Source organism: Mus pahari, chromosome 1 (assembly GCF_900095145.1).
Source record: "Mus pahari chromosome 1, PAHARI_EIJ_v1.1, whole genome shotgun sequence".
In the NCBI taxonomy this organism is placed as follows: domain Eukaryota; kingdom Metazoa; phylum Chordata; class Mammalia; order Rodentia; family Muridae; genus Mus; species Mus pahari.
In genome coordinates this window covers 54218949-54245416 of record NC_034590.1, presented here as the reverse complement: position 1 = coordinate 54245416, position 26468 = coordinate 54218949, and the positions used below count along the sequence as shown (strand labels likewise).

General features: G+C 44.7%; 1 protein-coding gene across 1 annotated transcript in view; it reads right to left on the bottom strand.

Moving 5' to 3' along the window:
• Efl1 (elongation factor like GTPase 1) overlaps nt 1-26468 on the bottom strand; it is a 123373-nt gene that overhangs the window by 24905 nt on the left and 72000 nt on the right. Inside the window, exon 16 of the mRNA XM_021194843.2 lies at nt 3531-3662. Coding sequence (XP_021050502.1) covers nt 3531-3662 — 132 coding nt within the window. The remainder of the gene's footprint in view (nt 1-3530; nt 3663-26468) is intronic.

Below are 26468 nucleotides of genomic sequence, written 5' to 3'. Positions count from 1 at the left end.
GGGAAGGGAGGGGAGGGGAGGGGAGGGATGGGAGGGGAGGGGAGGGATGGGACTGAGGTCTGCATCTGGGATTTGCTGCTTCTCTCCGACACTCTCATTGATTGCCACTGTGGCCTCTAGCCATGCCAGAGCAAGTCTCCTGATGCTGAATGAAGACTGAGGGCATTCCTAGATAGTACTGCTTTGATTCAACATTGTGCTTCACAGCTCTCCAGTGTTCAACTTCAACATGTGAATGCATAGGAGCTTTCTGCAAGGCATAAACAGGAGGAGACTAAAAGAAATTCAACGCTCATTTATTTTTGAACTAAAGTTCTAAAAATAGCTAACACTATTTATAGTGTTAAAATGGCAGACAAGCATTTTAGAAGTGGACATCATAGAAGGATAGATTAATGTTCTCATTGTGTGGTGAGGAAACAGCTGGAAGAGTGAAGAGGATTTGTCCAGAGTCAACAGCAACTCTGTGGCAGAACCTGTTTCTGAAGCTGCTTGGCCAGGCTTAGAGCCTAGGTTTTGCCCGCAAATACCGCAGCCCCACAGACCAGATGGCCACAAGCCACACTGGAGTACAGGGAATCCCGAGGGAAGCCAGGGTGGGATTTCACCCTTAGAGCCCTTTCAGCAGATTGTGGCTCATGTGGGTAGATTTGATGTTCGGTGTTGGCTTCACTGTCAGAGAATTTGAAACCTAGCTAAAAGGATTGCTACACAGACACGGGTAAGACTCACAATCCAGGAAGACAGCAGTAACAGGAAGGCTACGCTTGCTATTCATTCTCCATAGCTGGATGACAAAGGCCAACCTGTATACATTTGTCACCATTCATGCATACTTAAATCTATCTCTTAGCTAAAGGAGACAGCTTAAGAGTGAGGAGAGAAGAAAGTTTTACAATGAAATTTGAGACTTGGAGTCAACTCTGAAATCAGGGATTTGAAAATGTTTCTGGTAGCCACTGTGTGGCCAAAATCAACACAGACACTCAATACATTAACCTTTTAAAAGTTAGAGGGTGCTTTTTCTTCCCTTACTTAAAAAATCCTACAAATGGACAGTCCACTCACAGCACAGACATTGACACTAAGGAGTGTTAGAGGAAGTGACATCAAGAAAAATAGACATTTATTTTCTGCATTTTATCGTGAACTTGGTGTAACTGTTAAATGTTCTAAAAGGAACACGATGATTAAATGCAGGCCGCCAGCAAGGCACTTCTCTGCGACTCACGAACACTGACAATAACCATTAAAATCAAGTGTTACAATAATGGGGTCTAGAAGACACCTCTGGACAGTAACAGCACGACGTGCCAAGTTAAGAGTTTGAAAATAATGAAGCATTGTATAGCAGTCAGCCTTGCAGGTGACCTCAATCATCCTGGCCTCCTAATAGTCAGCTCCATTACAGTGGTCCCCAATGGTAGCGTGACATTCGACAACAATACTGTGGAAGTGGTGATGTGTGACTGCTAAAGCATCAGTCACTTTGGTCTGATGCAGAACACCTGAGTAGCAAGTGAAGGGGCCCTTGGGAGAACAGAGGGCCCAACTCAAATGGATACTTAGTTCATATGAGTGACTCTAGGAAGCACAGTTAACCTGCATGTGGCTGCTACAACCAGAGTGTGTATAAAAGCCACTGGTTGTGGGACTCGAAGCCTGACTGCCTCCAAATTCCTGACCAAAGGACGACTAAAAGATGCTCCGAGTATTAAATTTTGCAGTATCTTGCCATCACATACTATTACATAATTAATACAACTACAAATCACAATTACAGATAGAATGCATCTATACCACAAACCCCCACAGAGGCACAGTTGTTTTGTTTCTCAATTTTAAAATAATTTATATTTATGGTGTTTCATAATATATAAAAAACATTGACAGAAAAACTAATGTACCTGGAGGCCCTGTTTCCGCTAAAGAGGATTTCTTATCTTTCCTCAAAGGAAAGATTTAGGATTGTCTCTGAGGTAGAGGTTTGAAACCTGTATGTAGCACTTATTAACTGTATGACCTCAGACAAGTTGGCTTCTTCTATTTTATTTTAAAATTATATACACATGTGTGTGTTGTGGACGTGAGTGAGAAGTGCCTCCAGGGCCCAGAAGAGGCCTCTGCATCCCAAGTGGATCTGCGATGGCTGCGAGCCACTGGACATGGATGCTGGGAAATGAGCACATGTCCTCTGCAAGCACAGAGTATAATCTTAACTGACGACCCAGCGCTACTGTACCAGTTTCCTTTGCTTAGTTTTATAACTTTTGTAGTGTTGGGAATCAAACAAATTATACCTATAAATTATACCTAACTATGTCTGTTATGCCTCAGTCTCACACACACACACACACACACACACACACACACACACACACACACACACACACACGAGAAGATGAGATTAAGAACTGCACTCGAGTGGCTGCTGAGGGGATTAGGTGAGAAACACAGTGTCGAATCTGCGGTGTACTGTTGGGATGGTGCACACAGGGTTAACGGAACGATGAAAGCTGTCATGGTTTGGAGCATGCGTGGCTGTGTGTTGAGTTCTGAACAGCTCTGAGTGTCAGGAGCAGAGGCTGACCTGTGGGGCCTTTGGACCCCAGCTTGGGAAATCCCAGAAGAAAAGTATGAGAGCAAATGGTTCTCTATGATGGTGGAAATGGCAAGGTTCTGGATGAATCGGGTTCATCAGGCTACTAAGTCTTCATGAAAAAGATAAAAGGTCTCAAAGCTAAGAGCTGTGCGCAGGGATAACAACAGGTCCACCCGTGGATTAGGGGGCAGTGTTATTGGGAGTCTTGCTATGACAGTGGAACTTTTTCATAGTTGTTAGACATGGGGCCCATGGAGGATGAGTAAAGGACAGGAGAGCCAAGCACAAACACTCTATGTGCTTTGAGGGCTCAAGGACATGGGGGCAGCATGAAGAACAGTTTCTCAGACACCCTGAATATAAAATTAAAAGCAGGACACAGTAAAAGCTAAATCAAAGATCAGCAGACCCAGTTTCTGGGTAGTCTCCCAGTTTTGTTCTAGGGACCCAGGGACCATGAACAGCTAAGTCTATGCCTAAGAACTCAAAGGGGAAAAAAATTCTTTTCAGGTCTCAGGAGAGGAAGGATATACAGGTACAAAAAAGTAACAGCACAGAGCTAGTACCTACCTAGCACCTTAATGAGACCATTAATCCTAGAGTAGAAAACTGCCTTTCAACACCTGCTTTATGATCCCTTAAGGGAAGGTTTGTAGAATCCTCACTGACCATTATGAGGTACCAGGAACAGCTAGGTCCCAGGCGGACAAATAAATACATTTACACGTGAAGCAAGCTGGGTATGGTGGTCCACGCTTTCAATCTCAGCACTCAGGACACAAAAGTAGGCAGATCTCTGAGTTGGAGGCCAGCCTGGACTATATAGGAAGTTCCAGGCCAGCCAGGGGTAGGTAAAGAGACCCTGTCTCAAAGCAGGACACAGCAACCCATGCCAGCATCACATGTTCTAGGAACAGCGCCATCTTACTTGGGTGCTTTGGTTCAATAGCAACTCTCACAATCGGGGTGGCTTCAAAGTTGAGGGGAATAAACGGTGGGCAGGATGGCAGGCTGCACAAAGTTGCAGATTTTAGCACAAAGTCCTGGAGGCCTCCAATTCCTGCAGAGAGAAAAAAGACCAGGGGATCAATCAATTCTCAACTCAGGTTAGGAAAATAACAGCACAGACCTAGTACAGACCCAGTACACTGCCAAACTGAATGAGGGAGGCATGCAGTGTGTGTGTGTGTGTGTGTATGTGTGTGTGTGTGTGTGTGTGTGTGTATTTAACCTCTATATTACTCTTGTCAAAAATACAGAAATTCTGGGTGGGTGTGGTGGGATACAACTTTCGTCCCAGCACTGTAGAGCAGAGGCAGGCAGTTCTCTGTGAATACCAGGCCAGCCAGTGCTATACAGTGAGATCCTGTTTCAAAAAAACCAAACAAAAAACCAACTCTCAGAAATTTGCTAGGTTTTGTTTTGCAGATGGGCAAATTCAGCTGCACTGAGTTTAGTGAAAACATATCAATTTTGACAATAGAAATGATCACTTCTAGGCTCCGTGTTTGTGTATATGTTCATGTGGCTACGTGTATATGTGTTTGGGGGGTGCATGTGCATGATGAGTGTGCACATGTGTGTGGAGGCCAGAGGCAGATGTCAGGCATCTTCTTCAATAGCTTTCTGCCTTATTTTTTGAGAGGGTATCTTGTTGAACCTGATGGTCCCCAGGTGGCTAGACTGGCTGGCCAATGAGTCCGGGGATGTGCCTGACTCCCTTGCCCCAGTAGCAGGCCTCCACTGGGGCTCTTAAGTGGGTGCTGGGGATCCAAACTCAGGTCTTCATGCTTGTACAGCAGACTCTTTCCAGACTGAGTCGCATCTCTCCAGGCCCCACTTCTAGATATTTTGTTCAAGTTATAGTTTGTAATCAACCTTCAACATATATACTAATTTAATGAATACGAGCCTCTGCTAAAAATAATCATCTTGCTAAATATATTTACATACAGATAAGGGAAATTTAGAAATCTGCAGTGTGACATGGCTACTGAGTATTAACACCTCCCTCCCCCCAGCTATTCTGAATTCTACTCCAGTTATAAAGAGAATCCCAGTTCTCTCTCTGGGCTCCTGGATGATGGATACATGAGACTCTGAAGGGTATACATGGTCTCTGGATAAATGAGATGGAGTGGAGAGGTTTTCCTAGAGAGATGAAAGGACATTCTGATCTCACATTCAGCATCAGAGTGGACAGGATTTTAGAACATATGAAGAACCATGCACGAGGACCACTTGGGAGTTATTGTGTTGAAATGAAAGACTGCAAAGGACAAGAGGAAGGAGAGGTCGCCTCCTTTAGGGAAAGGTGCTGGAGGAGAAAAGGGCGGTGCTCTGGGCATAGAAACAACCAAGGAAAGGAAAGCCTGCTGTGTTCACTGCATAAGCTGCTGTAAAAACCCCAGGGTGGGGAAAGGAAGACCACTCCACCCAGTGCAGCAGCCAGTCTGGGACGGGAGGCCCTAGGCAAGGGCTCGGCTTTGAACTGGGAAGGCAGTTCACAGGAATCTCCTTGTCTGACTACACCCGTGGAAGCCTGCTGTTGAAGTCTCAACCAGAGCACAGTCAGATGCTCTGCCTCGCGAAGTCAGCTCTAAGTGACAGGGACAGAGTTCATTCCATGATCAAACGGGTGGCTCCACCTGGACATGCCTACACACTCCAACAAACCCTTTAGACTGAAATCATAATTCCTTACTACTGTCCCCATTGGCCCAGAACCCAGAAGTGTGTCTAGTGGCAGCTTCTTCCTGTTTGTCTCCCTGGTATCAAGGTGGAACACATCTGGGGCTGGCAAAATCTCCAGCAGGCTACTAGAAATAGCCTCATCTCTGTTCCTGAGGTCAGCCTTCAGGAAAACCGCGTAGTAAGTGTACCCTCTCGAACTTCATTCATCCTGCTTCTGACCTCTGACAGTGGCACTTCCTTCCTGCACACAGCACACGGACAAATGCTGCCTTTTCCTCTACACTATGAGGGATATGAGTTGCAGATGGTCAGTGACTCTGAACACTAGCTCTCTGACTGCTGGTTTACATCTTGCTGTTCCAGTGCCCAGACCTATTCCGGCTATTTAGATCTGCCCAGATCTGCTGGCATGACAGGAATTCCCCTAAATAGGAAAAAGTCAATGCTATAGAATTCATAGCAAAGGACATGATCCAAAGAGCAAAAACCCTTGTTACCTGTGTGTATTTTTTTTTTTTTCAAATCCTATTTTTAATGGTGGTTCTTTTTTTTTTAAGTTTGTCTGGTAATTTTTTTTATTATTATTTTCTGTATTTACATTTCAAATGCTATCCTGAAAGTTCCCTATACACCCCCCCCCCTGCTCCCCTACCCACCCACTCCTACTACTTGGCCCTGGCCTTCCCCTGTGCTGGGTCATATAAAGTTTGCAAGACCAAGGGGCCTCTCTTCCCAATGATGGCCAATTAGGCCATCTTCTGCTACATATATAGCTAGAGACACAATTAATGGTGGTTCTTAAATGCTTTAACCTCCCTTTAGCCCACCCACCAGAGGTAGTGGAAAGCAATGGATATGGGGGAAGTGGACCTATTTAGAAAGGTTCTTTGGAGCCTATTTAGACAGGTTCCCGTCTGTGTTGTCTGGAAATTGGCAGTTCAGTTCATAGGTTGGCAGGTAGCGGGAGCTCGATCTACTGGCAAATCCTTCATGGATACACCAGCAGTCTAGTTCAGTTAGCAACAGGGTGACATAACCTAGCAGAGACAGCCAGGCCTCAGCCTTGCTGGAGTCAGCAGGAGGGACCCGGAGGGACACCATGAGAAGTTCTCTGCTGTGCCTCTCTCAGAGAAGCCAAAATAAGCAAAGAAGCGAGACCCACAAGCGCTGCACAGCTAGCTGTACCAGCAAGCTAAGCTCCCTCTCCATCACCCCGCTGATTCCTATTTATACCCTCCAAACATCACGTGTCCTCCATATGCCTTGCCTCCGCACGTGCATCCAATCAGCCTGAGTCCAAGGAAGCGGCAACAAACTGCAGCACACCACCACGAGTTTTTTGGTGCGTTTTTCTCTATGAAGTCCTGACAAATGCAGCTCAACTACACAGTGTAAGGTGGGCCAATACGTACGTGTTATTAGACAAGAACCCTTTATCACACGTCCTATCATGTGCTTGCTTTAGCAGAACATCCTCTCTCCTGTGTCTGCTTCAGCAAAACGTTCCTTCACGAGTCTGCCTTAGCCTTTCACACCTGCGTCCACTTTAATAAAATGTTCCTTCATGTGTTTGCCTCAGAAAAACACCATCCAACTGACTTTCTAAAGAACCCTCAAGTTTCTGCTTCACCTGTATTACTACAGGTTACCGATTTTATCTACTTTAAAATATAATTTAAAGACACAGAAAAAAGGACCATTTAGATTATTTGGGCAAATCACAGTAGACTGGAATCTCTGAGAATTCTGTGATAAGATACAGGGCAACATTAAGTATGCATTTTGGTTCTCATATCAAATACAGTCCGAAATTCAGTTTCGAAAACAAAACAAAACAAAACAAAACGAAGACAGCATACACACTACCCTCCACCTTCACACTGCTCCTGTTTCCTTCTCCCTCCCATTTTCTCCTCTTAGGGACACCTTTATGCTATTACAACATTTAATAATCTTGTGTTCTTTCTTTACTTAAATCATGATTTTTTCCACTTCAATCATTTCAGTAAATATCATAATAATTAGCCAGGTATGAGACCCCCCCCCCCTCAGGAGGCCGAAGCAGGATGTTTATGAACTGAAGTCAGCTTGTGCTACACAGACCTTTTCTCAAAACAGAAAGCTAAGCCTCGCTATTCCCTTCACCTAAGACTTGTAGGGGAGGGGGCACCCCAAAAGAGTCATTTCAGTCTCTAAGTTAGAAAGAGGCTGGCTCCATGTGAAAAACCCCTAATGATGGTAGCTGTCAGTTTTAGTCCCTGTATTTATTTCCAAGGGTTTTTAAAAATTCACTTTATATCCTGCTCACTGCTCCAATCCCACAATTCTTCCCCCCATTCCCTTTTCCCTTCTTCTCTGAGAGAGTGCCCCCATCTTGGTATTCCCCAACTCTGGCACATCAAGTTTCTTTGGGGCTAGGTGTATCCTCTCCCACTAAGGGCAGACAAGTCAGCCCAGCTAAGAGAACACATATCCCATGGCCTGGCAACAGCTTTTGGAATAGCCCCTGTTCTAGTTGTTCAGGATCTATATGACCAAGCTGCACATCTGCTACAAATGGGGGGCTGGGGGTGGGGGTGGGCTAGGTCCAGCCCATGTATGTTCTTTGGTTGGTGGTTCAGTCTCTGAGAGCCCTAAGGGTCCAGGTGAGCTGAGAATTTTGGTTTTCCTGTAGAGCTCCTATCCCCTTCAGGGCCTGCAATCCTTCCTCCTGTTCTTCCATAAGACTCCTCACGTTCCATTCACTGTTGGGCTGTAGGTACCTGCATCTGTCTGAGTTAGAGGCTGGGCAGAGCCTCTCAGAGGACAGCCATGCGAGACTCCTCTGTCTGCAAGCATAACACAGCATCACTAATAGTGTCAGGGATTGGTGCTTACCCATGGCATGGGTCTTAAGTTGGGCTGGTGATTGGTTGGCCATTCCCTCAGTCTCTGCTCCATCCCCTGTGCCTGCATTTCTTGTAGATAGGATAAATTTGGGATTGAAAGCTTTATGGGTGGGCCGGTATCTCTATAACTCCTCTAGGGTTCCTGCTGGGCTACAGGAGGTGGTGGCCTCTTCAGTTCCTTATTATTTCCAAGTTTTAAAATTACAAAAACAAACAAATAAACAAATAAAAGTTAGAAAAGCCAGATTAAGGAATCTGGAGATAAAAGCAGTTTATGGAACAAAAAGAACTCTAGTTTGTTTGTTAGTTTGTTTTGTAACTAACAGAAGGTAAATGACTTTACATGCTAGCTGTACCTCATAGACAGGATGAAAGTCACCAGAACCAAATAAATGCCGAGTTCTTCGACTGGGTACAGAGGTCCTGGCTAGGCTCACTATCATTCATTTGATTATTTTGAATTAAATATTAATATTTTACAATGTTAGCAGACCATTTTTCACAGGCTGTCCCTAATATCCCTACTAAAAAATTGCTCAGACATAAACAATAATACACACACACACACACACACACACACATATCGGTTAAAACCTTTACAGAGATTGAGAAGTAGGTTGGCTTTTTGTTACATAGGTGGAATCAATCTAGTATGAGGTTGTCCTGAAGGCTTCAGGAAGTTGGTAAAGCTACTGCTAAATACTAACATTGCTTTCTGGGGACAAGCCGGTCAGTTGTCTGTACAGAAAGCAACATTACTCTCTTAAGAAAAACTTAGATTTGTAAAGTACTCCTCCCAGTCTAAAAGAAAAGCTTTACTGGGTTTACCATTTGTTGGAAAATATGCTAACATTCTAGCTAGCAGATGTTCCCTAGTGTTTAACATCATCACAGTGAAAGATTCCCAGCCTGCCCTTCCCTAGCTGGCTGGGCAGAACGGATGGGTTCCGTTAAACTCTGGAAAAGCTCATTTGCACACAACCTCAGCTCTGTTCGAGCGGAGAGCCACTTTGGAAGAAACATGGGGACTTCTCTAATGCTTAAGTACATCCCTCAGGATGTGGGAAGTCCTTAGAAAAAGCGACATTCTGTCCTATGCCCAATGCCATCAGGTACCTAAGGAACCCAATTCATCTGCCCCCAGGTTACACTCCAGTTTGCTTCCTTGTCTCTCAGACTCAGCAGTTTGACTCAACTCCAAAGTGAACCCACACTTTACAACCCTCATCACGGTGGAGGGGAGATGGGGAGGGAAGGCCAGAAACATAAACACGCTTTTCCAAGCCTGCTTTGCCAGCATTGCCAAGGTTGATGGGCATAGGCTAGCTAAGGTGTTCACAAGATTGGCTGGCCTGTTAGATATACTAAGTAGGCCCATGAAATCAACAGACCATCAGCTTCTTGATGTTAGGGGTGGCCCCAGAGGTAAGTCTTGCAACAATGACATCATGTCATTCCCCCCCCCCCTTCTCACAGGAACAAATAAGCTAAAAATAGGACTTTAAGCAGGTTACATTAAGAACTGGAAGCCCTTTCCTCAGAAGAGAATAATGAAAAAAACTAACACTTTAAAGAAGTATAAATTTTTAATTTTGTTGTATTTAAGAATGGGGAGCAAATTACCTATTGAGGTAAGAGAGTTAAAACCATATCACCTAGCATCTCAATTTATGTTCAAGATGCAGCCAAGGGGTTGGCTGATACAAACAGGCCTGAGAGATGAGGACTGAAATAAGAAGCACAAGGAGTGGTCAGCACCCAAAAGCTGCCTAGTACTGTATCAAAGGCAGGAAGAAAAGAAAGAAGCCTTCCTGTTGTCTGAGTGCTCCACCAGGAAAGCAGCCCAGCAAACAAGGAAGCGCATCTGCCAGCGAGACAGTTGAAGCGGTGTTTTCTGCCAGATCAGAAATAGCTAGGAATGATTAGATAGTAAGGTGAGGGAGGCGATTCTAGGCCCAGTCATAACAGAGAGACGCTCTTGTCCTAACAGTCCCCAAGGCTCAGAGCAGTGTGACATGGGAGAGCACAGGGCTCAAGGTCCTGCAGACAGGTGAGCGCGGGGATGACCTTCACAGCACCCACTCTACTCTCTAGTGTGAAGGCTTTGAGCGCGGTAGACTACAGTTTAGGATTAGGGACCGAAGTGGAGCTGTTCCTTGGGGACTTCACAGCATGGACTCTAGTCTCCTGTGTGCAGGCTGTGGGCGTGCGGCAGACTAGCTGGATTTGGGACTGAGGTGGGGCTGTCCCTGTGGTGGTTTGTTAGAGGCTGGAAAGAAGAAAGGGAAAAAACAAGGCTGAAATTCAGATTCTGCTGTGGGCAGGCAAGGGGAGCTTCACCAATCCAAATTCTTCCTTAGGTGTGTGATTTCTTATTACTATTTATATTATTCATTGTGTAATGAACATTTGGATCTACCTTTTTTCCCCTCTAAATAGTTTTTCTATAATTTTGTTTTTGAAGTTTTCCTATTTGGTGTCTAAGTTTTCAAGTTTGGAAAGTTGTGTTCAAAGAACTGACTAGTAAATATAAAATTTTCTCTAGCCTTCCGATAATATGAGGGCAGGGCTCCACAACAGGCACTGTGTAATGATTCTCCAAGGGCTGAATGAACGTGAGCACTTCCTGTCCCTACAGAGCTTAAGAACGACAGAACAAATGCAGAGAAACAAGGAATTACAGTACGCCGTGACCAGTGTTCTAGCAGGGCAAGCTCATTCTGCTTACAGAAAAGAGAATTCAAAAGGTTCCAGACTTCCTTGAGCAACTGAAACAGAGGGCTAAGGAGACAGCCATGCAGAGCGCGTGGGAGGCATGCCGGAGAGCTGAAACGGAGCCATTGTAGACCCAAGGGAGAACACAAGGCCCTCACTGATGGATGGACCCAGTGCAGAGCTGAACACAGGACTGAAGAAACATTTCACCCTGCGTTCCCCTTCTCTGGGATCTTGCAAATGCTCTCAGGTCTTTTCTCTAGTCCACATGTGTGCTTGTTATGTTTGATGTGGAATCAGGGGATTTGAAACTAATTACAGCTCTAACCTTGTGCAATAAATGAAGCAGTGATAATCAGAAAGGCCACAGCAGCAGCTGTTGTGCTAATAGACATGTTTATTAGATTTTGAACTTATATTTGGTGTATGAAATGAACTGTATAAGTCAATCGCATGTATACACTAAAGAATGAGCTACAAAGAATAACAGATTTGTATCCACAACCCCATCCTTTTATGGGTTCTGTCCCTTGTCTCACTGACCTAGCTTACATTGTGCAGGTTACACATTGCAGATAACAGGCTTCAGGATGAGTTTCAAATGGAACAATTTAAATAAATGGAGACACGTACAAAGGTCAGCACACAAGAAGCATAAAATGCTTAGAGTAAATTAAAAATAATGCTGTTCATTTATCTAAAGACAAAACTTAAGGCTAGAAGGGAAGAAGAAGGGAGGGAAAGAGAGAGGAGGGGAGGGTAGGAGAGGAGAGGGTAGGGAAAAGGAGGAAGGAGAAGAGACAGAGGGCTGTTTGAGACAGGAAAGCATGCTCCGACTCCTTCTGTCTTGAAAACCCAAATATTTCTGACAGGAAAGAGGAAATGAGTTCCTTCTGGATGAAATGGCAACTCCATCTCAGGTTCAAAATGAACCTGACCAAAATAATCAAAGAAACAGAAAGACAGGGAAAAGCTGAATGAATAGGTGGAACCAGAGAAGGGCACCTCCAACTGTGAGCTGTTTCTGTTTATGAGGCTCAGACTAAAGAGGACTAAGAAGGGTCAGCTCATGACCCTTTTCATGAGAAAGTGGCACAGCTCCAGGGGGCAAGGACACAAGTATAGCTACAGTGGTTTGATAGATGCAAGATCAGTGGGAACGAATAACAGCCAGACAGAGACCAACAAGTACAGCATGTGGATCATAAGTCCAAGGTGACAGACAGGAGGGCCCATTCAGCAAGCAGCAGCAAGACTATTAGCTGATGAAACAGGAAAAAAAAAAAAAAAAAAAAAAACACCAAACCCCCCAACAAGATGGAACACTTAAATCCCAAAGATTCCATGACACTGACTCGTAAGCCTCACTATACTGTAAAACCACTCTTTGTAACAAAAGATAGAAACACAGTGAGAAAATGGCTCACCTCAGAGAATCACTGTGAGCACCAAATATTAGCGTCAGCCAATGAGCTCTATTGAGCAGCAGGACTAGAAATGAGGAATAGAAGTGGATCTATAGAAAGACTCTAAAAGAGGAAGAGCTTTGATCATAAAAAACGAAAAACAAAAATCCCAACATCTTAATCTCATTAAACAGTAACACAGACATACAAATTAAAACAAGACATCATTTCACCTATATGAGTGGTGCAGAAGAACCAGGTTCTGGAGGCGATGTGCATCAAAAAGGGTGCTTTGTGAACTAAAGAAGGGACCAAAGCTTGTTCCAACTGCTACTAGCACTTAGTGGGAATGGCAAGTGTCTAGAACAGAGAAGCCATCCCCTTCTTATGCATGGCTTGTGGCTTCTATGCTGGTTAAGTAGCCCGTGGTGATCTGAGCTTAAATCTAATTCCATTTTAATAGCAAAGGTTGTTGCCTTCTTTCCTTTTGGCAGTTAGATACACATTAGAATTTTAAGACTGGAATTATAACATAAATCAGAGGAAGAACGAATCTGTTGCGAAAGCAAGATATCCACCATTTTACCAACAACCACTCAGGGCAGTGACCAATTCCACACATTCTACAAAACTGCATCTGTAACCGTGTCAGAAACACTACGTGTGTAAGTAATTGAGTTAATCTGGTATGGTCACAGAGAATCTTTACATTCCAAAGGGCACTGTACTTTATTACAGACAACTTCCCTTTTGTTGGCCTGATAGCTAAATTATTATACTGTGTTGAAATTATGTAGTCAGGTAGATTATTTTATCTTTGAATTTCATTTCTTGGAAGAAAGGTGGTGTTAGATTAGCTATTAAAGCCAGGTTTGGATTGATATGGTTAAAACCCAATGTCCTAGTAAACACTTACGTGTTCAAAGATGCTTGCTATAACACTTCAAAAGGCTGAAAGCAAGAGGGCTGGAAGGCGGCAGCCTGACCCCCTACTCTACTTATGGATCAGGATGGAGCGCTCTCTTTCTGCCCCCCTCCCCCGGCACCATGCCTGCCTGGTACCTGCTCTCTGCCATGACGAGGTGGACATAGCTTCTGAAACTGTAAGCCACCCCCAACCAAATGCCTTCTTTTCATAAGAGTTGCCTTGGTCATGGTGTCTCTTCACAGCAATAGCATGGTGACGAGGACAGAAGCTGGTATCAGGGAGCAGGGTATTGCTGTGACAGGCCTGACCATGATGCTTGGTAGAGGAATATAGAAGACTTTGGCACTTTGGACTAGAAAAGCCATTAGTCACTTTATTATGCTTAATGGGTTATCCTAACACAAGCATGGTAGACAATAATGGAGTCATTTGAACTGTGGAGACTCAGCAGAAGAAATTTCATGGGGGAGGAATATTAATAAGTGGTTTACAGATCGATCATTCTTGTGATATTTTAGCAAAGAATACTGGTTGCTTTATGCCCTTGTTCTAAAAATCTGCTTGAGGCTACATTGAAGAGTTTTGGGTTAATGACACTGGCAGAGGAGATTTCAAGAGAGTCCAGTATTGACTCTGTCATACAGTTATTAGTAATCACTCTTATGCAGATCTATAATAAAATGAAGCAAGCTGGACAAAAAAAAAAAAAAGAATACAAAACGTACAGTTTGAGGAGTAAAGGAGTGACAGGAAGTGTAATGGAGCTAAGCCCAGTGCTCACAGAGTTAAAAAGCTTAATAAAGTCTGATGCTAAGTGGAATAAAGGGAGTGGTGATCTCAGGGCAGGACACCACCCAGCTAAGCCTCCAACTTGATGAAAAGAATTAAAGAAAAACTTAAGCAGCTAGGGAACCCATCAATAACAGAACGCTGATGTAAATATAACTGAAAGAAGGGGTCAAGTTCCGGCCCTATCATCGGCAGAACTTGGCAGCCTTGGCCTCATGGTTCTGGCTTTAGAGTCAGGGATACAGAAAGGGCTTGCGGAATCTTCCTCCACTGCGAAGAAAACAAGGAACGACAGTGGGCGGGTAGGCCTGAATTCAGGGTGTTTCTGCATGGAGGCCAGGAGTCGCCACTGCATGAAGCTATGAAAGAGAAGCACAGATTGCCTTAGAAACTTGAATGTGTTGAGGATGCCAGAGTCAGGGGATACACGCTAAGGACAGCTGCTAACTGGGTGTGGAGCCAGCTCAAGGGAGAGAAGCAGCAGCAGCCAACAAAGCGAAAGGGAGCTGGGAATAGCAAGGAAGCTTCGACAGCAGACACAGAGGTGCGGAATTTGGAGCTCTCCCAGCTGAGCTTCAGTCTAGCTTTGGTTCCGTATTTCCTCACTATGCTCCCTTTTGGAATGCTAATGTATATTCTATACCAATGTTAGGAGCATGTAATCTGCTTTTTTACTTTGATTGCCTTGAGTCTCAGAAGAGACTCTGAGCTTTTTGAATAAGAATGACTCATATTAGCTGGGCATGGTGGCGCATGCTTTTAATCCTAGCACTTGGGAGACAGAGGCAGGCGGATTTCTGAGATTGAGGCCAGCCTGGTCTACAAAGTGAGTTCCAGGACAGCCAGGGATACACAGAGAAACCCTGTCTTGAAAAACCAAGAAAGAAAAAAAAAAAAGAATGACTCATATTATTTGAATACTTGGTCCCCAGGGAGTGGGGCTATTTGGGAAGGATTAGGAAGTGTGGCCTTACTGTAGGAAGTGTGTCACTGGGGGTTGGGCTTTGAGGTTTCAAAAGCCCAAGCCAGGCTTAGGCTCAGTCTGCCTGCCTGCCTGTCTATTCAGCTCTGTCTCTTTCTCTGTCTCTCCCTCACTTCCTCCTTTCCCTCTCTGTGGATGAGGATGTACTTAGCATCTGAACCTGTAAGTAAGCCCCAAATGCTTTCTTTTTATAAGAGCTGCCTTGGTCATGGTGTCTCTTCACAGCAATAGAATAGTGACTAAGATACCCTGGGTCTACATACTTAAGCAAAAGGAACAGGGATCTAGTTTGAGCAGAGCATTTGTTTAACATATGCCAGGTCTTAAACTGTAGCCCTCCTGCTGGTGAAAACAACAACAATCCCCACTCCCCCCCCTCCAAACCCCCCAACGACTTGATAGCCACTTTCAATAACTATGAACAGAAGACCAGAAAAAGTACATTATGATAAATTCAGACAATGGAACCAACATGGGGTGGGGGAAATCCCTGCAGGTGAGCATAGCAGCAGCCACCTATAATTCCAATACTGCAGAGCTAGAGACAGAAAGAGGATCAGGAACTGTAGATACAAGAGCCTAAGCTACAGAGTGAGACTGTCTCAGAAACCAAATTAACTTCCTTCAAGTCCACCACACTAAAGCAACATGAAACAGCATAAGAAAACACACAAGTCACAAACAGTATGATGCTACTATTCAAAGGCAACAATTCAGTATCCATGCATGCACACAAGGCTTCTGTTGACAGACACCTACTGAGGCTGTGATTGGGCTGCAAGCACCTCTCAGAGCACTGTGAGAAACACACAGCAGCCTCAACAGAGTGACTGCCTTTGGAGAAGGTTCCCGAGAAGGGAAGGGACAGACACAGGGCTCTTTAGGTGACCACTCGATACTGTAAGAGGAGCGGATACAATTACAGGAAAGCTTCCAAATCAGTGAAACGCAGATGAATGTGTGGGTGTTCACTGGATTATTCACCACTTAAATACTGCAAATGTTAAACCGTTGATAAGGCTCTTGACTGCCTTTTTACAGTTTCATATTTTTGTAATGTGTATTATTTTGCTTTTATTCTGAGTTCACCAAGAAGATTATCTTTTGGGAGCTGGGGAGACATCTCGGGATGTACTCGCCTTGAAAGCATGTAAAAGTGCTGAAGTGCTGGATGTGGAAGTGTGTGACCCAGAGCCGGCGAAGCAGAGGCAGGAGATCCGTGGGCTCACTGGCCATCCAGTTGAGCCTAGTTAATGACCACCAGACCAGGGAAAGAGTCCCTCTCAAAGGAAGTAAGCATAGGTCTGAGGATAACATTCCAGAATCCTTCTACCCTTCGCATCATACATGCACACCCTTTAAAGTTCCCACCCTAAGTGCAGAGTGAGCTAAGGTTATGCAGAGGAAAGATGTACTCAGACCATCAGGGGTGTTATCCCTTTTCTTCCCACACATTTAAACAAATGATCTCAGCAAATTTTCTACTTTTATTACAGTAACATTTTTAAAAACATAAGTTAGGAAACAAAACAAAACAAAACAAAACAGAAACAGCCATTTGTTGCTTCTGGAGCTTGAACGGATGCTCCCACAGTATGAGTGATCGTAGAGTAATAAACCCGAGATTATGCTTTCAGTGAATTACATTAGTATTAATCATTCTGAGCCAAAAAAACGGAACCTGGCCTCTGGTCTGTCAGACTTGGATCTCTCCGTGCCGGGGTCCAGAGGGAGGTTTGGGTTCCGATCAGATGGGGAATGGCTTGTTCCTCAGGTAACTAAGGTCCTTCCTGAGAGTGAGGTGATGAAGGAGCGAGACTGAGGAACTGTGCGGCCTCCCAGCCCCACCAGCAGGCCTTACTTGCAGGCTAAGCTTCCTCCAGGCTGTCGATCAGATTGCCCCCTTTGTTACTAGTGGGCCTGCACCACCCTTTACCACTAGAACTGAACACTTCTAAAGGACACTGTTTTACTCAAAGTCTATTCAGCAGTCATGGAATTTGGCAGTTTTCACTAGAAAGCAAGGCTCTCAACGGAAGCCTCTGCATGATGGGCTCACCTGCTGCCAATGGTCTATCCTGCTCCACTGTTTACACTTGGGGAAAGCAGAACATGTGCCAATCCCAAGCTGTCAGGAAGGAATGGTTAGATAAAGTTACAGAAGGTGATGTCTTTAGACTGTGTTACCCGGAATATCGTATGTGTTAAGCCTGTAATGAAAGTCATTTTGTACTGTGAAAACTTCCAAAGTCTCTGCTAGATTTCAGAAACCGCTAGACATCGTCATCACCTGTGGTCACCCTCCCATGCAGGAATACACCAGGAACAGTGGCGTAGTCCCTATTGGTGACTGCTGGAGCTGCGTTAGATCTCAGCTGGTTACTGCTTGCTTACTGGAGCCCGAGCCCCCCGACTCTGCATTCTTAGGTTCTACATACGCCTGCAGCTGATGCAGCATGGACGCCACTGAGCTACATGCCTAGCCCTGCTAACTTCAGTTTTAAGAAAGATGTTTCAGTTCCATTCACTCTAATAGCCATTTCCAGAGCAGGCACTGCTTTCCCAGTAAGACGCAGCGGCCTGCACAGCAGCTCTGCTACTATGGCCTAAAAATAAAAGGAATCGTCACATTCTCTCTCTTATTAGACCGTCAATGAGGGGAGGCAAGATGGCACAAGTTTGACCCCCAGGACCCACGGGATGGAAGGAGAGGACTTCCCACAAGCTGTCCTCCAATCTCCATACAGGAAGGGCTGCATGTGCTGTGACATACAAATGCCTGCCTCAGAGTAAATAAATGTGTTTAAAAGTTTTATAATAAAAAACATTTCAGTTCAGTTTTTCATATTAATATTGACTTGAATATTAAAAAGATTTTACAGTTGCCAGTTTGTCTTCATCAAACCCATCCATCAAGGCTCAGGATCTATACAAAAGAGGAAGCAGAAGGATTTTAAGAGCCACAGGTGATGGGTGACTCTAAGGAAACCGTTTTCAAACACACACCGATGCACATATGAGCTCAGAGACTACGGCAGCACACACACAGCCTACTCAGGTTCAAGCTGGACAGGGTATACCGGCAATAAGATGGGGAAATAGACATGGGTTCCCGTCCCCAACAAAGAAGCTATTGGCAACTCACAAAGGGGAAATCCGTTTTCTCCAGTGTAGTGTCACTGGGTATATATATCAACCACAATCCAGGGCAGGCCCTGTGCTCAGAAGTTGACCAACACAAAATGAACTCAATGGTTTGTATGTATGTGTATATATATGTGTGTGTGTGTTCCTTTGACATTTCTTATTGGTATTTTGTTTGTATTTTTTAAAGAGAGAAAAACAAAGTTGGGGTTAGGGATATGGGGAGGTTCTGAGAGACGTTATGAGAGGGGAAAATATGATCAAAATATAGAGTATAAAAATTTAAATAAATACAAAAAAGAGCAACCCTTGCCTTTAGAGTAAGCAAAAACTTCTTAAACAGATATCCAGAGCATGAGTTACAGAAGAACTGTAAAGTCTTAGATTACAACTAAGAACCTCAGCTTATTAAAAGATATCACTGGAGATCCAAAGGTTACTCAGAGAGGAGGAGGAAGTATCTGCAGTCTACCCACTCGGCCAGGGACTTCCATGCTGAAAGAAGATACAAAGAATGCCTATAGCTCAATATAAAACAGAGCAAGAATAAAGAGTACACACCGAACAGTTTTTTCACAAACAAAAATCAATGATCAACAAGTAAGAGGAGTATCTTTTCACAAGTCATTGGGGACACGGACATAGAAACTACCTCATAAAGACATGAATGGATCAAATGGAAACAAAAGCAGAAGCAAATGTTAGTAGGGTAGGAAGCACCCAGATTCTCAGACCCTGCTGCAGGAAGTCTAGGAAAGCTGAAGTCTTACTGACTATACACAAGCACTTGCCTCTTCTATGACCAAGCAATTTCTCTCCCATATGCAGCAAAACAGAAGATGCACCTGACTGGCCTGCTCCTCCTTTCCCTCCAAGTTCTCCAGTGACACAGCATGTCCCTGATTCCTAAGTCCTTACTAAACCGATGACTCTCCTGAAGATGCCTGGCCTTAAACAGACTCCTTTCAAAATGAGCAGTCTGCCTCCTCCTGTCTGCTGTTTTCTCTCCACTTTCCAGACTTGGTCTTTGACATGCTGTGGTTTATCTATAGTCTAATTCTTTAAGACACCCATTAGAAGTTGTTAAAAAAAAATCAGAATTTTATGCTATAAGTTTTGCCTTTATTTTTAGAGAAAACAAAACAATGTTCTGGCAAATATACTTACTTCTCTACTGCTAACATCTAACATGTCACCAAAGAACTGCTGCATTTGCATCTATATTACTACTTATCACGATTAAGATGCAGTGATGGAGAGACTAAAAACCTCAGCCTACATCACAGGGAACACAGATCAACAGGACACTGTGAAGGTCTTTCTAAATGCAAAATCTTCACAGATGTATGTGGTTTTCAAGGCAAAGATCCCCAATGTCCTGATAGGTGAGGTGGTCATTTCTAATTGATTCAAATCTGAGAACTCCTAAGAAGGGAATGTCAGTGGAGGGAGGCTCCTTTACTTCATCAGGGGCACTGGGATGTGTCTGCTGGAACTACAGGATTCCTGATTTATTAGTAAACTGTTCCTAGTGCAACCTGTTGCAAACTAGGGAACCTGAAGCAGCGTAAGTCAGAGTGCTAGGGTAGTGTCTGAAGACACTCTCATTAGGGAGACTAGTGCAAAGATACTTACTCAAGGCTGCTAAGCCTGTCTATTGCACTACCGTTAGCTTAACAACCACCAAAGTGTACAGTGTCTAATCTGGAATGTGTTCACCAGCTAACCTGGGAATCTGCACGGCTGTTCCCCATGAGCTGACGAGCTCACAGGTGCCCAAGACTCTGGGTTTTCCCTGTGCAAAGAGGGGACATTGCAGGGGTCCAATATCTTCCAGAGGCTAGCTCTTATAGGTGTTTCTCCTATCTCCCAATGGGCTCATCCATAGGATCAAAAGGCAAACAAACAAAAAACCAAACCAAACCAAACCAGACCTCTTGAGATTAGCGACCGAGTGCAGCATTACCCCGCCATGCCTTTCTTCTTTCTTGGCTCCTGAATTACCTTCCCAGATTCCTCTACCAAGTCTCTGGACACGCTACTCCTCTGAACTCCAGAAAATAATGCAACCCATGCTGAAATCGCCCTGGGGCTTCACTCCTCATATTAAGAATATGGCCTCTGGCTTTTGGCTCAGGTAGAGAGGACACTGCAGTAATACTACTAAGCATCCTCAAAAAGTAGGAAAAACCTCTAGAGAGCCATGGAAGCAGCCAGGTTTCCACAACCAATATTATATCAGGGAAACAAAATCATTTCTCACTCTTTGTTTTACTTAAAGGATTTTTTTTTAAAGCGTTGGAAGCAACTTTTATAGCTGGCTTGTAAAACAGCACTGTGCCCAAGTTAAACGCAGAACCACAGACTATAAACCCACAGGTTCTCAGAGTACATCTATCTTCCAGAGAAGGAATCTGAGGGGAGGGTGCACACAGGCTGCCCCTCCCTACATAGCACCTGATGGTCCTGGAGGCTTCCTTGCTGCCAGACCAGAACTAGTGCCCTCTACTGTTCCCTCAGTGTCTTCTGGTAAGGGGGCTGTTTTCTAGGGACAGGACAGTCATCATTGCTACTCCTTTCAGTCGCTGGAACTCATGTGCTTTCTCTTCACTGAAAGGGAGAATGCCTAATGTGGCTGCAGAAAGAGGAAGGGAGGGGGAGGAGTGGTAGGGATGAAGGGGCAGGGGGCCACAGGTAGCACATAGGGACAAGTGCACCATGTGGAGACTCTGAAGCAGTAAGTCCTAAAGGCTCCGAGATCTATGCTCAGCATCCTCTTCAGAGAACATAAAAGACCAGGTAAAGACGTTTTGGGTACCCTGCCATGAACATGAACTGGAACCTTGAAAAGACAAACAAGGTGTTCTAAGAGGGTCCTAGCAGCTCATAGCCTTGACGAAAGGTAGGAATTGTAATCCACTGGCCCATATACGAATTCCTTAGGTGTTACACAGCTCTTCTGCTCCACAGTTACACAGCTGGAAAGCATACAAACCCCCAAAGGCTCTACCCAGGTTCTTCCCACTTTCATCTGAATCCTCCACTAGTGCTCCTCAGGGCACCACTAGCATGTCTAGATTGAGCTAGCTTTTAAACACTTAAAAGCTAATTCCACAACACCTTAGTTTTTATGCCCCACCCCAAGTCCAACTCCTTCCCTGCTTCGTATAAACTGAACAAAGGATGTTTAAGTTAAAAAGAAAGTCAGTTACATCACAGGTACATCTCTAGGTAGCCGTTTGTGTAAATGGCCCTTCAGCTTGTGGATGGCAGCAGGTTAGCTGTGAGCTCGCGGTCTGAGGCAGCTGCTAAGTCAGTCTTAGGCTTTCTTTCTTGAAGCCATGTGAGGTTCCCGCGGTGGTCACCCCAATCTGAGTTATTACTCTATTAGAAAGGAAAGGTTTGGCAGAAAGGGATGGCAAGCTGCTTGCAAATCGTATTTCATAGGTATGAAGGACAGGGCAGCAAATGTGGCATGAAGTCAGGGTTAATCACAGAGCAGCTGGCCAGTGGAAGCAACAGCAGACGGCTAACTGCAGGGAAGAAAACCTTGGCCAGTCGGCCGGCAAGACCAAAGGCTGAGTGCTTTGAATCTTGGCATTTTTAGCAGGTACCTGGTACAGAGAAAACAGGGGGCGCCGGTGAAAGGACCGGCTAGTGGGACAGACAGCCACTTAGTTGTAAGGTTACACGGGAAGGGAAACAGCAAAACCAACTGAGGCCTTGTCCAGAGAATTTCATGACGGCACTTGTCTAGATATACATTAAGTATCAAAAAGTATGAATGCAAATGTGGGGAGAAGGATACATTTCTACTCATGTACAAGGGATAAAAACAGAGGTGGCAGGCAGCTTTCACGGCCTTTTTGGAAAGTTAGTCTTACTTCTGGGGAGATACTTGGCTTCTTAGCAGGCGGTGTCATGACACCACTTTGGGCAGTGGTTGTTACTAAGAGTCACCAGCTCTTTTGTCCTGCTCCACACAGTAGCAGAGGCGAGCTGAGTACAGGGTTGGTGATAGCCTCCCTCCATCTGATGGACAAAGGCTCTAGGGTGTGTGGGGAAGGTGTCTTGAGGCTCTGCGGCTCTGCAGAGCTGAATGTCAAGCCCTTTAGAGGACCATTTCTGGGTTTACAATAGGCTCTTGTATTCTCAGTTTGTGAACAGGGTCAGCTGGCAGCTGTTATATTTCTTGGGGCGTTATGGCAGCCAACACTGAAACAAAACCAGGCATAGGATTCCCTAAAAAGTGCAAAGTGCTGGGAAGCCTGCCCAGCAGAACCCTGCCAGGTTATCTAGGAAGCCCTGGAACAAAACACCCGAGCAACACAAAACATTGGTGAAGGGCTCACTGACAGGGCTGGTCATACTTCTGTCCCCACGACAGCCAGGTACCTTCTGTGGGCCTCTGGTACTCTTCAGAGGTGGGAAAAGACAGGAAGCATACTAAAACAGTGTGGAAAGAAAGTGTTCACTCGGTTACACTACATTACAAGTTATTGGTTCATAATTATTTTTTACTGAAGTATTTTTATCACCTCTGAAGATTATGAAAGTCCTAAGTGTCTTTCTCATCTCAGAAAGACTACTTTGTAGTAAGACACAGAGGATCAGCATATAGTACTCAGGTACCCACAGGAAGCCACAGAACCATAGTGATGGCTGACCAAACCAGACTGTCGCACAAGCTTACCCTCAGTGACTTACCAGTGATAATCTGCTTCAAGACCATCACTTTACCCATGGGGGAGGAGGAAGGAAAAAAAAAAAAAGAAGCAAAGCCCAGCAGGAGGGATGACCCCTAAACTTGCTTTCCTGGTAGAGCTGAGGATTAATCCTCATGACTAGTCTTCAGAAGGCTCCAGTTCTTCCCTACTTTACTGTCAATCATGATCCGCCTATACCCTCTTGGAGGGGCAAACCGCAAAGGCAGACTAGAATCACATTCCCAAATGGAGAGCAGACTGGCCCAGCCAATATAGACAGACTACAGAGCTCTAGCAGGCTCAGCGGCTCTAGCGTCCTGCCCTTAGGTCACTCTGGACCTTCCATCTCACAGTTGGAATCTCAGGGGAAGCTACAGGAACTGTTAGAAGGAGGAGGAACTGTTTTCGTGCTGTCAAGTGGGTTACAGCCTGAGTGCTAATAGACCATGTATAGCGAAACCATGTGTCCTCATAAAGGGACAGTCTGCCAGTTTCTTACCTCAACATTTAGAGAAAAGAACTTAGAGAATGGAATGAGTAAGAAGTTTATTGCTCACCTAATAAATAAGGAGAGTTTCTTTTCCCAGACTGGGTAACGAGGAAGCAAATGAAATCTGTCCGTCATGTCCACTCTGGTGGGCTGTGTCCTGAGGAACTGGCTGTATGTGTGAACAAACAGCAGGTATTTACTTCCCTGGAGGACACAGTTCACAGCAATGCCACAAGCAGTGCCCATTTCTCAATCATTGGTTAGAGTGCATTTTAAAAAAAAAATATGGACCTAGACTTTATACTATAAATGAAGATAAGCACTCAGGCAGGCTGAGCAGTAATAATACATCTGGAGCTGTTCACAATGAGAGTTATGGTTTTCTACAGAAGAAGAGAGGAGAGGGGAGGGGAGGGGAGGGGGAGGGAGGGGGAGGGGAAGAGAGGAGAGGGACTTAGATTACAAAAATTATAAAGCTTAAAATTGTTAAAAGAATGAAAGGAAAAAATGGGAACACTAACTTTATTCCCCCCCCCCTTCTCGCCTTCTCTGTTTCCTCTCATCCTCTCCTTTCCTATGCTGTAGACCATACTGCATCCTAGACAAGGTTCTATCAGACAGCTCTAGTTCCAGATCTAGCCATTAATTCTTTTTTTTTTTTTTTAACCTCTTTGGCAAAAGCTACAATACACAAGAAGATGAGTAGAAAACTGAAAAAGTAATTCAAAACTTACTTAACAAAAGCTGAGTATCTTCAACACACATTAAAAAAAAAAAAGGCGAGCCGGGCATGGTGGCGCATGCCTTTAATCCCAGCACTCGGGAGGCAGAGACAGGTGGATTTCTGAGTTCGAGGCCAGCCTGGTCTACAGAGTGAGTTCCAGGACAGCCAGGGCTAAACAGAGAAACCCTGTCTCGAAAAACAAACAACAAACAACAACAACAACAACAACAACAAAAAAGGCGTTTTCTCAGTAAATGAGAACAGTAAAAGAATACAGGTCACGCTGGGTATGATGATACACTGAGTTCCAGTGTAGCCTGGTCTACAGAGTGATTTCCAGAGCAGTCAGAGCTACACAGAGAGATGCGGTCACAGCTCATCTGCTGCGTTAGTCCCAGTGTACTCTGGAGTTGGAACTTTAGCCTTCACGGTTTTTCTTTGTTAGAGGGCAGCTGTACTTTCATTTCCAAGAGAAACAGTTCCTGTCTTCCTCAGTAGCAATGAGCAGGCTCCCCTCACAGTTCGGGAGCACATCTGATTCTGGAAGCTTTGTTCTGTGCAATTCTTACTTATTTCCCACTTAAAAATTCCTCTAGGCACTCTCCTTCCTACTTTTAACAGCCAGCTAAAAACCAAAGGGTCAGGGGTCAAAGGGCAACAGGGGAAAGGTCACTGAACATCACCATCATGTTTTAGCACAAAGTACTTGACTCTAGGAAAGCCTACCTCTGCTGTCTCCTCGCACACATTGTGCAAGCACAGGGGTGTGCGTTCACTGTGCAAGGAGGGCAGAACAGACACCCAGGGCCGAAACCCCTCTCACCAAGCAAACTGCTTCCAGATTCTGCGTGCTCTGGTGTCATAGAGTTTTGCTACAGTCAGAAGCAGCCACCTATGTCTGATCTAGTTAGGTATTTAATGCCTTTGTTTTTAATACAATTTAATGAATTTAATATAATTTTACAGTAATCTCAGCACTCAGAAGGCTGAGGAAGTTACACTTGTCTAAGTTTAGGCTAGCCGGGCCTGAGACAGACTGTGTTTCTGGGGAAAAAAAAATTAAATAAATGTGCATAATTTAGTCTTTAAAAATAGCCAAGTTTAACAACTGGCTGGCAAAATTTGTGAAACTTAACACCTGGCTCTTGAGAACTGACAGCTCCGCCTGTTTTGTCCTACAGGGCCAATCAGAGTTTCCAGAGCTGAGCTTGAGGCTCCGGCTATTTGCAGGCCGCAGTCTGTGGCTTGGTTTTGCTCTGATTTTGGCGTCCTTTTCTGATCTACAATCTTTACAGTCCTTGCCTCCTGTCTCATGGCAGAGACAAGCTCTCTTCAGTGGTCTCCTGAATGCCTCACGGTGCTGGGCATTCTTAGTAACATGTACTGAGAAGTGTACTTCATGGGGGGGGGGGGNGTCTGTCATCACCTCAGAGAGAACTTAGAGACCTCCTGAAGGGCTGAGAGGACACAAGCCTGAGGACACACAAGTCCCCACTGTCACAACACTGCACATTGTTCCATTGCTCACTTCTAACTAAGGAGGTGTACATGCTAACATGAAGATTACAAGTACAGGACTGGCGTAAGCTGGTGCCACAGTCACTTCTCTTCAAGAATACAGACAACAGAGTACAGATTATGAGCATGCTAGGCTTCACACTTGCATCACCACACCCGTGAGAACTGAGTTATATTTGGTTTGCGATGGCTACCATATCTGTAGGATGAGCAATTTGTCAGCACCATTACAATCCTGTGGGAATCACATCTTCATGAGAGAAGTACCTTAGGAGGCTGTGACTATAATCTCAGCTAGGGAACAGCTCAGAAGGACTCTGAGTCTCCTTTCTCTAAAATCTCAGCCTGAAGGTTAATTTCTTGATCTTTACTGTTAAAAGTCCTTGAACTCTGAATAGAACAATCATGTCCTTTGAAGTTTTTTGTAGGCAGCAAGTGTTGCTGGTCTCAGAGCATGGTGCAAGTTTCTACTTCATCCATCATATAAAGGATGCCAGCAGAGGAGAGTGCCAGTAGCTGGCTCTCTTCTTGATCCTCAACTATCCACTGCGATTCTGACGGATGCAGTGTCCTCCTACGCTGACTGAATACTCTCTTCCCAAGCCTTCTTTCATCTCACCCAGTCTGGTTCACAGGAGCCTCCTTGCTTCGGCTGAAGAAGCTGGCTCTCTTCTGAACTCTTAACTGTCTGTGCTAGCTTTATGAGTGGTGAGGAGTTTGTGACTGGTCCTATACAACTGTGCAAAAAGGGAGGGAAGGTTTTACATTTCTTATAGATTCTTTGCCACTTACCAGATGATCTTGTACCATTGAATGGTATAAATAATAAAGAGTTGTCAAGCAGAATCAGAAGAGAGTTTTACTCTTGTTCTAAACAATGTC